Source organism: Bactrocera oleae, chromosome 5 (assembly GCF_042242935.1).
Source record: "Bactrocera oleae isolate idBacOlea1 chromosome 5, idBacOlea1, whole genome shotgun sequence".
Taxonomy (NCBI): domain Eukaryota; kingdom Metazoa; phylum Arthropoda; class Insecta; order Diptera; family Tephritidae; genus Bactrocera; species Bactrocera oleae.
This window is the reverse complement of record NC_091539.1, coordinates 49,790,496-49,808,604: the sequence shown is the minus strand read 5'-3', so window position 1 is coordinate 49,808,604 and position 18,109 is coordinate 49,790,496. Positions and strand designations below refer to the sequence as shown.

At 35.1% G+C, this 18,109-nt stretch overlaps 1 protein-coding gene and 1 long non-coding RNA gene across 3 annotated transcripts in view; one reads left to right on the top strand and one right to left on the bottom strand.

Annotated features, from left to right (window-relative positions):
* The window catches only part of RhoGAP19D (Rho GTPase activating protein at 19D), a 97,943-nt gene that overhangs the window by 47,128 nt on the left and 32,706 nt on the right, over positions 1-18,109 (bottom strand). For both annotated transcript variants that reach the window (XM_036365803.2, XM_036365804.2), the window contains exons 2-4: positions 7,261-8,317; positions 5,087-5,323; positions 4,505-4,935 (exon numbers count right to left, since the gene is read on the bottom strand). In XM_036365803.2, the coding sequence (XP_036221696.2) occupies positions 4,505-4,935; positions 5,087-5,323; positions 7,261-7,395 (803 nt within the window). In that variant the 5' untranslated portion in view covers positions 7,396-8,317. The remainder of the gene's footprint in view (positions 1-4,504; positions 4,936-5,086; positions 5,324-7,260; positions 8,318-18,109) is intronic.
* Positions 12,780-13,486, top strand: LOC118681420 (uncharacterized). The gene is made up of 3 exons (XR_004977110.2): positions 12,780-13,061; positions 13,146-13,257; positions 13,321-13,486. It is a non-coding gene; the product is annotated as an uncharacterized lncRNA (long non-coding RNA).

Sequence of the window (18,109 nt, the reverse complement as noted above, 5' to 3'; positions counted from 1 at the left end):
GTCGTGGATTTTTATCGGAAAAAATTTATCGCTGGTCTTGCTTAGTAGTAGTATGTACCTCTAACCACAATACTTAATACGAGAATAGATTCAACTACCAAGGACGGTCTGACTAGACACTGCGCAGTAGCTCACACGAGGTGTGCCAAAATGTGTTCTCGGATGCTTTTTGCCAACGCTATATGCAGGAAGGCGAGGTGGATTCATCTTAGCACTTCTCCACTTCTGCCTAGCTTTTGCCAAACTGAGATTGAAATATCTGGGTTGACACATCTTCGGCGAACCTCGCGAAGTCGCTGGGATTGATTTTAACCGTCTTAAAAAAATTGTGGTAAACTCGAAACGCTTCCAGGATCAGGGAGATCTGGTGTTCCATTTTTAGGAGTTTTGGATATCACAAAGGACTTGAGTTCAAGATATTCAATGAGATCCACCGCTACCTTTGACGCGAGAATCTATCCCACGACTTAATCTAACCTGACACCCGGCTTCATAACCTTTTCCAAATTAAAGATAATTTCTTCCTGATATTGTTCGTATTTGATTATTTAAGGTTAAAATTCAAAACCAATGTATTGAAAACAATTTTGATCATTTTTTAGATATTTTAAAATTACGATACGATTTCCTACAAGGTATTCGGATATTTTTTTTGCACTCATTTCCACAACAAATGCCGCGATGAACGTCATAATAACGAGCTAGTATGATTTCCAGCAGCATACAAGAGTTACAGATAATTGAATTAAATGAAGAAGAATGCAGACAAGATAAATACATGCGCATATCCTATACGGCTATAAAAGTATACAATTATATGTATATGAATTTTGCTAAATAGTCAAAATTGAAACACACATATATATATATATATGTTTATTAGTATTTGTACAGTAACTACAAAGAGGCCTGCAGATAAGCTTTGGCGGCAGAGCGGAAGAGTGGCTGTTGTTGCAGCAACAGTTACTATCCCGATAACTGTTTATCCAGTCTATAATAAAAACACAGACAGTCGGTCAATTAGTCACCTGCGCAAGCGAATTTGTGAATTTTTGTTGCTGTTTCTTTGTTTCTGCGCTGACGTCAGCACATAAAGTGCCTTGATTTACCCGCTCAGCTTACTTGTTTATGAGATTATAATCATTGTGATATTATTATTAAATATATTGTGAATTTATCTAAATATGCATATGCGTTATATATATATATATATGTATATATACATATATGTGCGTATGTGTGTATGCAGATAATTTAAGCTATAGCGTGTGCTAAGTGGTAAATGGTAAATGGCTACTTAACTAAGTAACTAAAATTTATGCTATGCCTTTTAGAGGCAAAACTAGATAATAATTTAATATCCGATATTATTAAGTAGCTAAACATTAATTTTTTTGAATTTGTGCATATCTATGGATATTAATGGTTTTGAATATATACATACCATACATGACTAATATCCAAAATTTGTACGTATATATATTTTTTTAATTATTTGTTTTTTCTTTTTTAGATTTGCTAAAATAAGTCGATCGAAAATCTGGGAAAACAGCCGTAACTAACACAAATTTATCAATCATTCAAAAATTGTAAAACTAGCACCTACTAGTTTTGAAAATCCGACAATATTATTGTTAAATTTATGAAAATTAGTAGAATAGTCAACACAGACTTATTCAGGCATTTTAGGTCCTGCAAATCTAGCATTAAGTTTTAAGACCAGTCTACGATTTTCAAAAAAACAATTTCATTTGCTTAAAACACCCTTCAGGGTCATAAAAACATTATTCAATTAATAAAATACTAAAAAAATAAAAACCCTGTCCAATCCACTGTAGTGTACAAGATTTTAGGATAGTCAGTTGCAGTACATAAAGCTTTAAACGCCTGTTTCTCGAAACGGTTTTTGGAGACTATAGTAATGTGTGTTTTTTAGAAGTTTTCAATGTGGCAATACTTTTTTCTTAGTTGTTTTTTTTTTGACAGCTGTTACTTCATTTATACACAGTTTGGTTTGCCATTTCATAATGAACAGACTTACTCCGGTTACTGGTTTGGAAATCGTCCAAATTTATTACCAAAATAATGGTTTGGAAAAAAATTAAATTTTGTAAGCTCACTATTGGTTTAATTTGGAGTGATGATAATCTACAAGCCATTATTGAGACGTAGTAACATCCTCAAAAAGTCACTGTTTGGGGTTCTCTATGGGCAGATGTAATCATTGGTCTATATTTTTTTAAAAAATGAAGCCGGCTGTAATGTTACAGTCAAGGGGAACGCTATAGAGCCATGTTTAATATCTTTTCGTACCTGAATTGGATGATGTTGATGTGAATGACCTTTGAATCCAACAAATCAGCGCTACTAACCATACAGCTAACGACACCATCAATTTATTTAAAGAAACTTTTGGTGAGCGCATAATCACTCTTCTTGGGCCTAAGGCGTGGCCTCCTAGATTATGCAATTTAACAGCGCTTAACTATTTTGGTGGGTTTATTTGAAGTCGTTTGTCTACACAGATAAGACCGAGATGATTGACGCCTTCAAAATAATATTCAGCATGTTATTGCTGACATATACCTGACTTGCCCGTAATATTTTTTAAAACATAATGGCACCTTTATAAGAAAGCTAAAATCTTGACCATAACATTAATCTATATCAGTTTTATTTTTTATTTTTTGGAACCCACATGTTAAAAAAAACACGCTTTATATATCCACTTGAAATTGGAACTTAGTTTCACAGTGATACGAGTATTACCTAGTAGCCTACGTATGATGTGTTTTTTACTATTTCAACATTTTTTTTATAGTTTTTAAGAGTGCTAATTTTTTCGGTTCGGATTTTTTAACTTCCCGCTAAGAAAATTGAAAATTTTCTAAAAATCGGGAAGATATTGGTTTCACCCCATTTTGCAAAAAACGAGTTCTCAACAGATCTCGACGTTTTGAGGGTCGGGGAAGCTTCCCCGAACATTTCTACGATGATGTCCGTATGTCTGTATGTATGTGTGGATGTATGTGTGTATGTGTGGATGTATGTGTGTGTGTGTGGATTTATGTGACCCTCTTATAACTTTTAAACGGCTCAACCGATTTGAATAAACTAAACGGCATTCCAAAGGGTTTCATTGCACTTGAATTTCGTGTGAGTTTGGACCCAATCGGACCAGTAGATTTTGAGAAATCTCAAAAATAAAAATTTTCGAATTTCTTCCAAACGACTTGACCGATCGACACCAAAAACTAATCAGTTCTAAACCTTGAAAAAACACATCGTTTGCCGCAAACCGGGTCAAAATCGGTTGATTTACTTGCGAGATATCGAAAACGAAAAATTTCGAAGAGCTCAAAAGCAGTGAAAAAAGCGAAATTTGAACGTTAGCGTATGAAATTAGCGGGAAGTTGCAGGGATGGCCCTTGAGGCCAACCGTTTTCCACATTTTTTACATATCTGTCATTTATGATCCTTTTTCTAATTTTTTTCGGATAGCACGAGTTTCTATCATCGCCCGTCGGTCGAGGCCTTTTTGAAGAAGTGGATTCCAAAGGCTAGCTCAGTAGCCGCCATTTTGTATCAAAAATTCGAAATTCGATTATTTTTGCTTTAAACTTAGAATAAATTGCCAAAGTTAAGCCAACTTTAAGGCTTTCTTAAGAAGGAACCCAGAAGGAAATACTGGCTTGTTCTGGCACCTGATAACTAAATCGTACTTGAAATTTTTAGTTTTTTGGTTACTTTAAAAATTTTACAGGTTCATCTAAGAGTCATGAAAACTGAAAAGTAGGCCAGAAAGCGTATTTCTCAAATGGAATAAAAAGGCTGGAGCATTGCTGAAGAAATTAATCGCAATTTTTTTCATTCTTTGTTTTAGGTTGGGAACTTTTCCGGCCATTCGTATGCACAGACTGGTGCGAATAAGCAAAAGAAATAAAAACGGAGCCATATTGCATTATTTATATATTTAGTCACACAGTTTTATAGGAAATACTCAACAATGAAAATGTTTCCATATTACCACTGAATTTGAACATAAAATCTCTAAGTAGCGACTTTTTATCACCCACAATTGTTTTTTTTTTTGTTACTTCCAGACCTCAGAAGGAAGAAGAAGCATTGATGTTCCATGAAGCGAAGAGATATATACGTTGTGCACTCACAGTTATAAATTCACTAATAAATAGGTACCTTGATTTTACCACAACAAAAACTAAACACACTCAACTATACTTTGACACACGGTTTAAATAAATTCTTATTTCCGTGTTAAAAATCACGCAAACACGGATAATCAAATAAACTATACACAATATACAGCTCATGAGTACAGAACCACACTATGTTTAAGAATTAGAAGTTTTTCACTTTCCAGCAAATATCAATATAGAAGCGAATAATTGTTGAGTTGCATAATTTGCACAGTGAATAAATTTGCCATCAAATAATATTTATGCACGTGTTTGTTTGTATGTTTTGTAAATATTTGCGCACTTACCGCGACAGAAATCCACCGCCGCCATCGTCTCGTATCAGCAAACGGCCGCTGTTGTGCTGGTGCATTCCCTGCGATGACATATCGATAAACTCGCCACTCCCCACCGCTGTGGGACGGAAGCTGCTGCTACCCGAGCTCGTAACACTGCCCGAACGACTAGCCTTTCCACCGGCGCCAACAACTACACCGCCACTATTACCACTCAGCTGTGGATATGAGATAAATTGCTGCTGTTGGTGTGAAAATGATTTTGTTGTCGATGTAGATGTAGATGTAGATGCAGATGCAGCCGCCGACGCTGCAGCAGCTGGTGTGATTGGTATTAATGCGCCAGCTGTATTACCATTGCCCACAGTCACGGGCGATGGTATGGGTCGAGGCGCTGTGGCAAGACGATTAGTTTCTGGTGTGTGCGCAATACTCGTATAATGCTGCGGGTTGAAGGGGTGAGCGATGCCAGCGACGGAGACGGAAATGTGCAAATGGGCAGGAATATGGTTATTAGTAATATGTCATAAACATACAATATATTGGCAAGAAAAACAAAAAGCAAAGAAAAATAAAAAACAATGTTGAACTTACCATCTGCAGTACATCGCACTCCTTGGGCACTACATGCAACGTCAACACTGAAGGCGTTTGCTTGATCATCGACACGATTGTACTGTATGCAAGCCCGGCGATGGGTGTGTTGTTCACCATTAGAACGCGATCGCCCGTCTGCAGGTTGGCGTAGTGAGCAGGTCCGTTCGTTTGAACTTCTTTTATGAAAATGGTTTCCATCGCTTTCACTTGGTGGTGGTACGGATCAGATGCTTCCTACACACGCCAAAGCCAGTCGGTTAGTTAGTCAGCGAGCCAACCAGCCAGCCAGTCAACCAAGCCAAGTCGAGTCAAGTCAACAACAATCCAACAACGCAACGCAAAGCCAGTCAAAGTGAGCCAACAACACCGAAAAATCGAGCGGCGAGAGCAGCAATTGGAGTCGCAGTGGAAATCGGCGATAGCGTCGGTGTGTGTTGCGATTCGTGTGCGAAAGAGGTGAAATAAAAGCAGAAAATTGAGTGAGTGAATGAGTTGCGCGACGGTTAAGTGTGAGAAAGTGTGCAAAATAAAGCAAAAGTAACATAATAATAACTCCAAAGCGGCGAGGGGGGGCGGTGGTGTAAGAGATACATATGTTGGTAGGTTTTTGTTTAGTTTTATTATTTTTTTTTTGTATTGTTTTCTCAAATGTATGTATTTATAATGACTGCTGTAAAAAAAAAAAAAAAAAAAAATAAAACTCAACGAGCAATGTCTGTTGGTTGAAAATACGAAAGAGTGCTGATGGTGGTGCTGGTCGTCACGTTCGTTTTTATTTTACGAGTATTACTCTTGCTATTGTTGGAGGTGTTTGTGTTGTTATTTAAAGTGGCAATCAACGAAGCATAGCAAAAACAAAAGCGAAAATACTCAGCATAAAAGAAAGGCAAACTTTTAAGCCAAACAAAATCAGGGGGAAACAACAAAAAAAAAAACAAACATACACTAAAACTGCATGCGAATAACTGTAGACTGACCGTCTGATTTTACACAGAAAGGAGCGCTTGACGAAAGTTCGCAATGTGCGCATGATTTTTTATGATAAATCTCAGTTGGTTTGGAAGTTAAATGGTAGTATTTAGCGACTTATTCGCTAAAGTTAGATATTCTGAGTCCCAGTTTGGGTACCTCATCTGGTATCGAAAACTGAGACTGGGGCCTCAGTCACCATAAAGACCAAAAAGACCTTTTCAAAAACATATGAATGGTGCGAATATTTCTTTGAGCCCTAGCCCAGCATCACCCGACATTAATGGTATTCAAATACTTAAAGGCCGGTTTCCTGTAGTACTTATAGTATCAGGGTGAAATACGGTTTAATTATACTTCTTGCAAGTGAGATAATAGATAGGTAACCACAAGAAACGTTCGGTATTATGTTCCAAGGAATTGGATTGTCACATGAGTAGTATAAGACCTCTAGAACAGTAAACTGATCGAGCTCATTAACGATTCTGAAATAATAAAAAAGCTCCAGTGAAGAGATTTCTAGATTTAGCATCCGCAAAACAAGCTACAAGAGATCAAACGTTAACACACAGGACTGAAAAAGTCTCGAGAACTTTAGAGTAGTACACTGTTAGAGCTTTTAAGGATTCTAAACTACGAAAGCACAGTCAACATTCCAAAATGAAAAAGAAAGGCTTTTTATAAGCTTGCATAGGAGTTGGTTTTGAAGACTTTTTTATCACAGTTAATAGGTCGAAACATATTGAAAGGAAGCACCTTTCCAAAATAAAAGTCATCAGCTGCAGTAGATTTAAGAGATACGTAGTAATTTAGAAATTGATTGTAACTTTTTTCAGAATGTTGCTGGAAAATAAACGACTGGATTAAGATTTTGAAGGATGAAGATATATCTTAAGTTGGGAGGTGACAAAATAGATGAGTAAAATTTTATTTTGAGTGTATGAGAATAGATTTTTTAACCAAATCTTAAAGTTTTGTAGTTGCTAGCTTAGGAGATCAAAATAATTTCTGGAATATTTTAGCAAAATATCAAAGCCAAGATTTCGAACTTTTTGCGCACCCCCTCCGGTACACTTTATTTTCCAAATTTGCACACATGCGTAACTCATTCAAGTGTCCGTCGGTCAAATAAATGTAATACCCATATGTGTAAGATAACAGGTTGGTATATTTTGGTGTGGCATTTGTACTTTAACGCTTACCTGTGGCCAAGAGGGATCATCTTCCGGTGGATAGGCAATGAAATGACGCAGCGTAAAACCGAAACCTTGATTCGGACGTCGTCGTATTACAACGACTTTTGGCTGTATGGCGCTGCTATTGGTGTCTTGCAACATTTTTTCGGCAAATGCGGCTATTATATATTTTTTTTATTTCAAATAACGGTGAATATGCGGCAGCACAGCTACTACTACTACTACTACAACAACTAATACTATTACAAACACGTATATTTATTTGCTTCTGTGTGCGATACGCTGGCGGTCACTGTCTTAATGTCACTTCTATGGTATTTTACTTATTACGTTGACGGACGTCAGAGACGGGTAAAACAAGGTTGATTATAGTATTTAGTAATGGTGAGTTGGCAATGTTGGTTATTATTGGTTGTAGTTGGTGCTAGCTGTTGTTGTTGTTGTTTTTGTTGAAGACATGCGTTGTTGGATGTGCGCGTTCTCAAAATGTCCCCATTTGTGCTTACATACATTTGCGCTATAAATGGTAATTTTAGGTTGCTCGTTTTTCGGCGTTGCCTTTGTTGTTGTATATGGTGTTTTTTTGCTGTAAATTTTGTATTACAACTTTTGCTTTGCGTTTTGAGTTTTTTATTTTCTTTAAGCTTTTTTTTGTTTGCTTTACTTGTACTGTTTTCTTCTCCGTTTTCCAAGGGGATTATGCGGTCTGATCCGGGGTTTTGTGCGTCATGCAATAACACTTATGTACAACCATCAGTGGATATTTTTAGTCCTTCGCTGTAGTCCTGTGTTTTTCTTCGCTTATCGTATACCATTTCGTTTGGTATTGGTCCGCTACAATATAAGGCTTCTGCGGCCTGTGTCGCACCCTCACCACCAGCTTTTCGGAATTTCGACTTCCGCCTTCACACTTCGACTTTCTGAGTTTCGACTTTCATTAAGTCATGCTGTAGATTTACATTGTTCCTGTTCCGTTTTGCGTGTTTTTTAGATTTTTTCAATTTTCAGTCCATGTTTTTTATTTTGTTTATGATGCATTTGCGGCGTTTAATATGTACATAATCTGAAATAAAAGAAAAATATATAAAATAACCAAGTGAACATAGTTGTCTGCTTGCAGGTAATTAAGTTTATAAAAGACGGAAGGAAAGTTCGAATCTGTCTATAGAGACTTCCTATAAGTATGTTTGTGTAGCATGCCACGCCAATTAGCTAAATTACCAATGGTCAGTAATAATATTACCGCCAAGTTAGCTGGCATATAGTTCGATAAACAATAAGAAATAAAAATTTAAAAAATTAATAACAAAAAAATTATATAAAATAAAAAATAAAAAAAAATTTACTATATAAAATATAACAAAAAAAAAATTAACAAAAATAATCAAACACCAAAACTAATTTACGATGGAAAATTTCAAACTCATTTCCGGTGCCAAAAACTAAAATAAAAAAAATAAAATAAAAAAATAACAAATACAACACTACCACATCGGTAATCATAAAAATTACACAAAATTAGCGAATTGCGCCAAAACTCTATTGGAGCACTCGGAACGAATTGATTATTTCCGCAAACAAAGCTTAACAGCTGTGGCAGACGGACAGCAAATTGGATTTCTTAAATTTAATTTCAGCTTGCTGCAACGTGTATTAGTTACAACACCAAAGCAGATAAACATTTTTAATCCAAATTCGCGAAGTCAGCACAAGCTGATATACAAGTACATACAGATTAGGGTGATCCAAAAACTAAACTATTAAAGTTATGGGTAAAAAAGAACCTCTATACAAGAAAACAAGCAATAACGTTAACTTCGGCTGCAGCAAAGCTATAATACCCGTCACAGCTGCATTTTGATCGGTCAGTGGCAGCTATATGCCATATAGTGGTTCGATCTGAACAATATATTTGGAGCTTGTAGCGATGCCTTTGACAGTGAAGATATCTCAAATAAAAAAGTTTTCTCATATACGGCTATGTCTTATAGTGGTCCGATATCGGCGGTTCCGACAAATAAGTAGGTTCTTGGGGAGAAAAGGACTTGCGCAAAATCTCAGATCTATACTCGAAAACTGAGGGACTAGTTCGCGTATATACTCGTACAAACAGACAAACTCGTCTTACTTATCATTTATACATATTTTTATAGGGTCTTCGATGTTTTCTTTTGGGTGTTACAAACTTCGTGGCAAACTTAAAATACTCTGTTAAGGATATAAGGGGGACTCTTAGACTCTCAGGTACATTTTTTTGGAAACTATTATTATACAATATTATATAAATGGTACCTTTATTGGAAAAAGATTTTTTTACGTATTTTTTATATGAGAGAAACTTTGATTGCTCATCGACACCTTTTAAAATTAATCTAAACTTTTTTTGCAGGTATATTTTTTTTAACTCTAAATGCTAATGGTTATTTTTGACGCAACCTAATACACTTATATCTTTGTATGCATGTTTGTGCGTGTCTGATTTTGCAAACAAATTAACGAACCGCGCTGAAAAAAAATTAAAACAACAACAAAAACACCAAACATGTAATTAAAAATTAATCAAAAATCATAGCAACAAATTGCATTTAACCGTTAAGCACACGACTTGTATTTACTATACCATATTTCCACAGTGTGTTGCACGCTGTGTTGTTGTAATGATTTAATGCTTAAAATACATAATAAACAATAAATAATGAATGGTGTAAAATAAAATTGAAAAAACAAATGCAACTAGCTGCCATCACAACAAGCATAGAAAATCACTACAACAACAAAAACAACATTATACTCAACCAACTATTGGCGAGTAAAGGCGCACGCGTGTCAGCGCAGCTCACAGTGGGATAGCGACTTTTATGAAAAATATTGTAAAATTCAATTAAAATTTAATGCTGCTGTGACGAGGCTGCTATGATGCGATTATTGCAAGAAAAGTCGTTGGGTGTGTATGTTTATGTGCGGGTCACTGACCCATTCTCTAGCATACGGGCAATTCATCACTAATACCATAACATCAGTGGTCGATTCATTGCTTGCTTTTACGCTATTTCGGCTGTATTTGTGCCTGCGCAGCAACATTTTCAGACAAACACATACATATACATATACATGTACATAGGAATACATCCGTGTATACACAACACTCAGGTGTGATTTAGTATGTTTGCGCAGACATTAAGCTCAAAACGTTAATAGAGTTAAAGGCTTTCGATTTATGACTCTGCGACAAACGCTTTGGAGCTGAGTCTTTTCTGTAGTATGTAAATCAAATTTTGCCACAAAAATATAATAGAATATAATATAAAGCGTGAAGTTGGAAAAATTAATTAATTTTAAAAATCCAAAGAAAAACAATTAGAAAAACGAATATCTTCAGTATAAATCGGATCTTATTTGGCGAGCGCTGAATAGGTGTAACTTAGCAAGCATCAGTATAGTTTTACACTTCGCTCCTAAAAGTAGGCAACGAATAGCTCCAGAAAAAGTCAAACGATAACTTTCTTACCTTTTACCGAATAAAATAAAAAATCTGAAATTTTAAAATCCGATTACAATGTGTTTTTTTTTATACACAAAAAATGGATAATAACAATCTACAAATGGGGCTTATAGAGGAAATCAAATTCCATAGTTTAGATATGCAAAGATATCTCCCTAAAATTATTTTCCAAAATTTAAATTACTTTCAAACTTTCAACACGCCCGGTTTAACTTTACACGGATTTTTCTTGAAACTACTTTGATACGGTCGTAATGATCTCTCAAGTTGTAATCAGTCGATTTACTTGACATTTTTTCATGAAAATTGTTTCAATAAAAGAAATTGTTTTTACGTTACTGGCATTTGTAGCAATCAAGAAGCCGTCATTGTTCCATTTTTCGGATGGGCACAGTGGTCTTTTCTCATTACTTCAACGGCACATAACTTTTGAAAAATAATTTATTTTGTTGAAATTATTTTTATGAACTATTGTAATATGAATTAACAATGAAAATAAAATACCAATTGGTAAAAAAACGCTCGAAATTTTAATAGGGGCCCTATACTATATTACACAGGGCTAGAATATGCCAAAACATAGACCGCAGGCTGTGAGGACGGAATTAACAGCGCGGAATGCGAAATCCTTGCACATGTACCTACTTGTAGTAAGTGTAGGATGTCTTCTTTACCAGCTTCTTTTGAAAAGATCTTTCCTAAGTGAATTTTAAATTAATATTAGGAATATTTCTTGTAATTAGAAAATCATAATAAACTATTCAAAACCAAAACAGCCAAACAAACAAACAGTTGAGAAAATATTATCCATTGGTTCCAAAGATTCTTCGGCTCCTAATTAGGTTCTCAGGAAATCTAAGAATCTTTATATCGACAAAGTCATACATGAAAGTAGAAACATTTTCCGCCAAATCGCCGCGGACGCTTTCATTACTCTGTGGTCAACATCTGAAGTTAATTTGAACTAACTTAACATTTCAATTCCTGACCATCTATACTAATTTGGAGGCTATAAGAAGTGACCTGAAAGTAGAGATTTATCCTTCTAGTACTGCCTTCTATCTTTTGGTATATCCGGTATATAAACAGAGAATTCTATATTTATTACACCGAACAGCATTTGGGTTTTGGTTACAAATTATTTTATGTCTGAAAAATACTTGGAGATCTAGGTGATACAATTGAAAAAACTTTTGCGTCAGTTGTGATTTAAGTCCTGTTTCGTTACGAATTAAGCATTCAAAAGGATTACCATGAGAGAATGAAAGCATTCTTTATCATTCCATTGACTCGAGTTTATCGACCATTTCTGTATACAGCATCAAGCCCGTTCGTAAACTAAGAATTTGTGATAAAAAAAAAATATATCTTTTGATAAATTTCGGGTCACTGTTGAAAAATTTCGACTTTTCTGGAACCCAATAAAAATTTTTTTGTCAGTCCAGGTCAAATTTGATCAGATCATAAAACCCAGCCCAGGTATGCTTGATATTCTTTAATTCCGTGCTTTCGAAATGCCAGCAATGAGTGGAATTTTTTAAACAATGTTTATAAATTTCGCAGCGGAACTTATTTGACAGACTGTAGGAATGTAGAAACAATAATAACAGTGACTCACGGTTTTGCGGTTAATTCTAAAAAGTAAAAAGTAGTGTAGAAACATAGAAAGGTAATTAAAAGAATTTCAATTAAAATTTGTGCTTTTTTAAGTGAGAAATTAACTGTAAACGAGCGAAAAAGTGTTGTGAAAGAGAGCAAAACAAAACAAAAAAAAACAATAAAAACAGCAATGAAGTCTATGAAAATGTTGTTACAACAACCACTTTAGCAAAAACAACAGCGGGCAGCTTCACTTTGAGTAACGAAATCCAACGAAAACAGAACGAACTATTTTTTTGTTTTTTTTTCACATTTTTTTTTTTACTCTTGCAGCACTTTTTACTACTCCCATTAAACGAAGTGAAAATTATGACAAAAGGGAAAAGTAATGGCTGACAGAAAACCCTAAAAGGGGCAAAAAAAAAAAAATGCTGCGCAATCGCAGAAAATTGAAATAATTATTTATCGCACACGAATTTGAGGCGGCAACTTGCGGCAGTAATCAGCCAAGATGAGGCAAGCACCTACCCAGCAGTAGCAGGAGTAGTACGCAGCATTTCAGAGCGAAGGCAGACAACAGACGATTGAGCTGACGCGGTCAGTCGGTGTATGAGTATTATTTAATAGCGCATTAAATTCATATTTTTAACGCGCTTGTACAATACCCAACGCTAGGCGAACAAAGCGAAGCGGCCCGAGTAAGCGGGTGAGCGTTCAAACATAAAAATAAAAATTTCACACTAAATTACAATTAAATCGTCACATTGTTGTTTACATGTATGGCAACCAGCCGGGAATTGGCGGACCAGCGGCCGCTGTATAGACGACGACGGGGCTTGAAAGCTTGAATGGCACACTGACTGAATGCTTCAATGAGCGTGTGACGTGGCGCGCATGCCTGTGTAATACAAATATATTTTCGGTCAACACTAACAACATTCACGCTTGTGTTTGTATGTAAATAGGTATGGAAATACAATTCGAAATAAAAAATAAAACAAAACAATTGCTTGAAGGTTGTTGCTGGGCGGCACTTGCAACAATTAATTACCCAGGCTGGCCGTCGTCGAAGTAAACACCCACCGGAAAACACAAAAGCAGTGGATGGTTGTTTCGTTGGTTGTACATATGTATATATTTACATATAATACTTTTTGCAATGAAGTAATTCTGCTAATTGGAAATTAAAATGTCGTATTATATTCAAAATTATTAAGTACATTCGGACTAATTAGAAAAGTGCTAGTTGGCGACTAGTATTTCAGAATTAAAAATAAATTTTCAAAAGTTTAAACAGAACTTTCAGAACTATAATTTTTTTTTGTATTTCAGTACACAAAAATCATAACCTTCAAATAAATGTGGTACACAACTGATCTAGATATTTCTGACGAAAATGTAACTGATATCTCGCCTTCTAAAAATGCCACTTACTTCAGTTACTTGTATGAAAACAGTACTCGGCTGACCAGTTAAATTCAAACTAGTTGTAAAGTACTTTGGAAGTAGTTCATTTTGCTGTGGGATTCATATGCTATTAGTGTGGATAGGCAAGTAGAAACAATTTGTGGCAAAGTTATTGAATGTCTACTGTTATTAACTGAATCAAAAGTAATTTGCTGTATTTTTCAACTAAAATATTACGACTGCCGAAGATGAGTGTGATTTTGCATGGTATAGCAGTGGTTGTTGCTGGGTTAAAATCACATAATGTATGTACTGAAATATGATTTTAAAGCCCTCCGACTTGCACAAACACCCTACATAAATTATAAGAGGGGCAAAAATATAATTAAAAAACTTTTGAGGATCTACTGGAGAACGGTATAGAACAATATGTTCGGATTTTGTAGGTTACCTAGGACAATGATTAGTGAGAATATCTTGTAAAATAAACAAGTTTTCCATACAAGCACTGATTTTAATCGATCAGTTGTATGACAGCTATATGTTATAGTGTTGCGCTCTGAAAATTTTTTTCGAAGATTGCACCATTACAATTATTGTCTAATCCGTGCAAATTTCTTGTAGATATTTCGTCAACTGAAAAAGTTTACTTACAAGGATTTCATTTTGATCGTTTAGTTTGTATGGCAGATACCGGCGATATCGGCGATTTTGACAAATGAGCAACTTCTTGAAGAGAAAAATAATCAATCATACGAAGTTGTAGCTCTGAGTTAAAACAATAACAATTAAAATGCTGGACACAGTTTTCACACATTTAAAGGTTACAATATGCAAGATTAGTTTGATCCCCAACGATAAGATACATTGTCATTGGTAAAAAAAAGAATATGTGATATCTTTCTTATAATATTCTAAAAGTATTAATTTCGTATTTTTGACACGAAAAATATTTCTAAAAAGTTCTTTAGTATTTTAGTGAAAGTACGAGTTTTTTATCACCCTAAAAAAGAAGTTCATACAACTGCCTAATAATGGTGCAAACTCCTCATGATCTTCAAGAAAATGCAATTATTAAACGAAAACTTAGTAATTGTTATTATTTACACATTTAATATTTTAAGCTTTTATAAAAAGTGTATTGCAAAAGAAAGGTGTTCCAAAGCGATTTCTTATCATTCGCACACAGTGAGTTGAACTCTCAAGCTTCTTCAACAAGATGCCTTCAATAATCAAAACAAAAATTTTATTATTTTTATGCAGTTTCGAAACTAGTACACCTACCCTAGTGTGCAAAGTTATTTTCATTATTATTAAGCTGGCTTGTTATTAACTATTTGTTTGCTTTTAATTAGTACTAGCTCTTTAATATTTCAATAATTGAATGCGATGTACACACATACATATGTACATATGTATATTAAATATATATTTTCATATGTACATATGTATGTATAGTAAGCACATATAAACATATAAATTTTGTTGCAATACTGACAATTTCTTGTAATTAAGCGAACATTTTGAAATTGAAATTTTCAGCCAACCAAACGAGATTGGCTGATAACTCGGCGACTTGTGTGTGCTCCTACATGCTCTCACTATATAGTGTGTACTTACACAGAGCAATCGGGCGAATTGTGCAATATGCATATTCATAAATTTAGCTATTTATATGGACTTGTGTTTTTATGAGTATGTGTGTGTGTGTGTGTGTCCGCACAAAATTATCGCTTTTTTGAGCATATTAGCGCTAATTTCTTAGCTCGCTCTTTATAGTTTCCAATGAATACGAAAAATACTGTTATTACAATTACTAATTTTGTGTTGAGTTTCTGAATTTTGTTTTTGTAATTTTTAAGTTTGTTCAGCTGTGCACTTTACTATCTGTGGCTGCGTTGAGCGCTTAAAGCGGCGGGCGTGTTTTCGTTCGTTGCCCGTCGCTCATACGTGCCCAACCAACTGATTTCAAATTGAATTTTCAAATTAATTGAAGTGTTTATCAATAAACTAACTCATGGTAGACAAGAAACCAAGCCAAACTAATGGGCCGCTCGAACGGCTGGCTAGCTTGTAAGAAAAAACCTTTTGAGGCAATTGTGGTTCGTTAAGTTTGATGGAGGGAATACAATTTTGATTAAACTAAAGCGCTGCAACTAATTAAAAATTATACTGAAAGTTGGTAAAACAATAAGATAACAGCTTCGTTGGCTTTCAAATTTAGGTAAAACATATATATAGGTATATATATATATGTGTATACTAGGTTTTATATGCCAATAAAATAACTCTCAATAAAACAGTTCCAAAGTAATTAAATGCAACACTTCATCAGATTATATTATTTACATAGAGTTTCATTATTGGAAATCAAATTTATGCTCCATCGAAATAAATAATATTGGAACCAAATCCACATACGGATACTTTGACGACATCAAAAAGATAACACCCGCAGCTGGAACGTAATCATGGAGTGGATCTCATCGAAATTTGCAGTGAGCTATGGACAACATCTAAACATAATTCCATATATAACAACCTCAGATATACGCGGAGTATATTGATGGAAAGGTTGTTTTCCGACTTAGGGACGCTGACTACTTGTTTCCAATTGCGGAACTTGATTTCGCAGCCGATGATTACTGAAAGGGACATGTGAGCTGGAGAAGGCACGTAGTGAACTTTTTCACGAATTAATCGAAGCCCACTGCAGAGGCTTTGAAGCAGAAGTGAGAGCCACAAGAACCACTGCGCCGGAATACAGTACACTTCAAAGAAGTTGGCATCTATTCCAAAAGCAGAGCAGTAGCTTTCAATCATCAGAGAGGGGATGGGACCAAACTGCACTGCCTTCATGCGATTTGAAACTTGACGGCTGGACTTCGCGTAAACTCGGTGAATGCTGAATTATAACTACCAGGTAGTAAAACTTTGGGCAGTTCATTCCGATTACGTAGATCCGGTTCTTGTGGGAACATCAGCTGTAAGTTCTAGTGTTATTTAAAAGAAAGTGTTTGAAGGGCGCTAAAGAATACTGAATAGGCAGGAGCCTAATCGGAATATAAGTAGTTTATTTATATCTTTTCATGTTATAAAGAATATTGAAGAAATCCACAATTAAATTTCTGAAGTACCATCTGATCAAATATGCCCCCCGCGATTTTCAAGCATTAACAAAGGTGTATGGATGATTCGCATGAAACTACAATAGTTTTCGATGACTTCACGACCTTCTCTGAACGCTTTGTGCCACTCAAATACTTGGGTTCGTGATAACGTAGACTCCCTAAAATACTTCTGCAACATTTTCAACGATTCCGTAGTCGAGATTCTATTGGAAACATAAAATGTCAAGGAAAATCGTTCCACACAAACTGTTCGCCACCAAACACACACTAAATGAGACATGGAGATCCAACTTTAGACGAACCTTAAAAACAAAAATTGTTCCAATCTAGAATAAATTAAATCGATTCGGCTTGAGTGCGCAGTTTTAATGGATCAGTCCGGGTCAAATTTGATAAGACGGTATGTTAGGATTTCTAGTGCGGATAGTACCTAATTAGGCTTACCGAACCATTAAAAGAATAAGGGTCACAGGGTAGCATACTTTTTGTTGACGACTTCGATCCTCAGTAAACGTTTTATAAGAATAATGGCAGTTCCATTAAAAATTTGTAAAGTTTAAACTTCAAAAAAAACTTTGAAAAAACTGCACTTATCGACAATAATAAATAGAACTTTGTTTCACACAATAAACTGAGCTTTCACCAGCGTAAGCATACAAAAGCTGGATCTTATTATGGTACTATAATATTTACGAAGATGAAAGCACCATTTTTGGCATAATTTCTGCTATAATCTTCAGTAATTTTCAGACATTTTAAAAATCCCATTATATATTATTTTTAACTACAGTTACACGCCCACGACAAAGTAAAAAATACACTAACTTATTCGATTGCACGAAGTGATGATGTGCATAAGTATGTTTGCATGTTTATTGTTGTTGTAAGTGAAAAGTAATATTAGAACTTGTACATTAATACATACATACACACACACACACACTTATGTGCACTTTTACTTATAAGTATGCCAACAATTGCACTCACCGCCGCACAGAACCCACGCACAATGACAAAGAATTGGCACACATTCCAAACAATTTATTGACTGACGAACTGACGGCCATTATAAATGTACATAAATACACACACGCTCTCATATATACATATATATCACTGTACAAACATAGCAATTGACAAAGCGATTCATAAACAGCATAAACAAAAACAACGTCGCTGCATAAAACAGTCAATAGTCAACTGACAATTGACAACA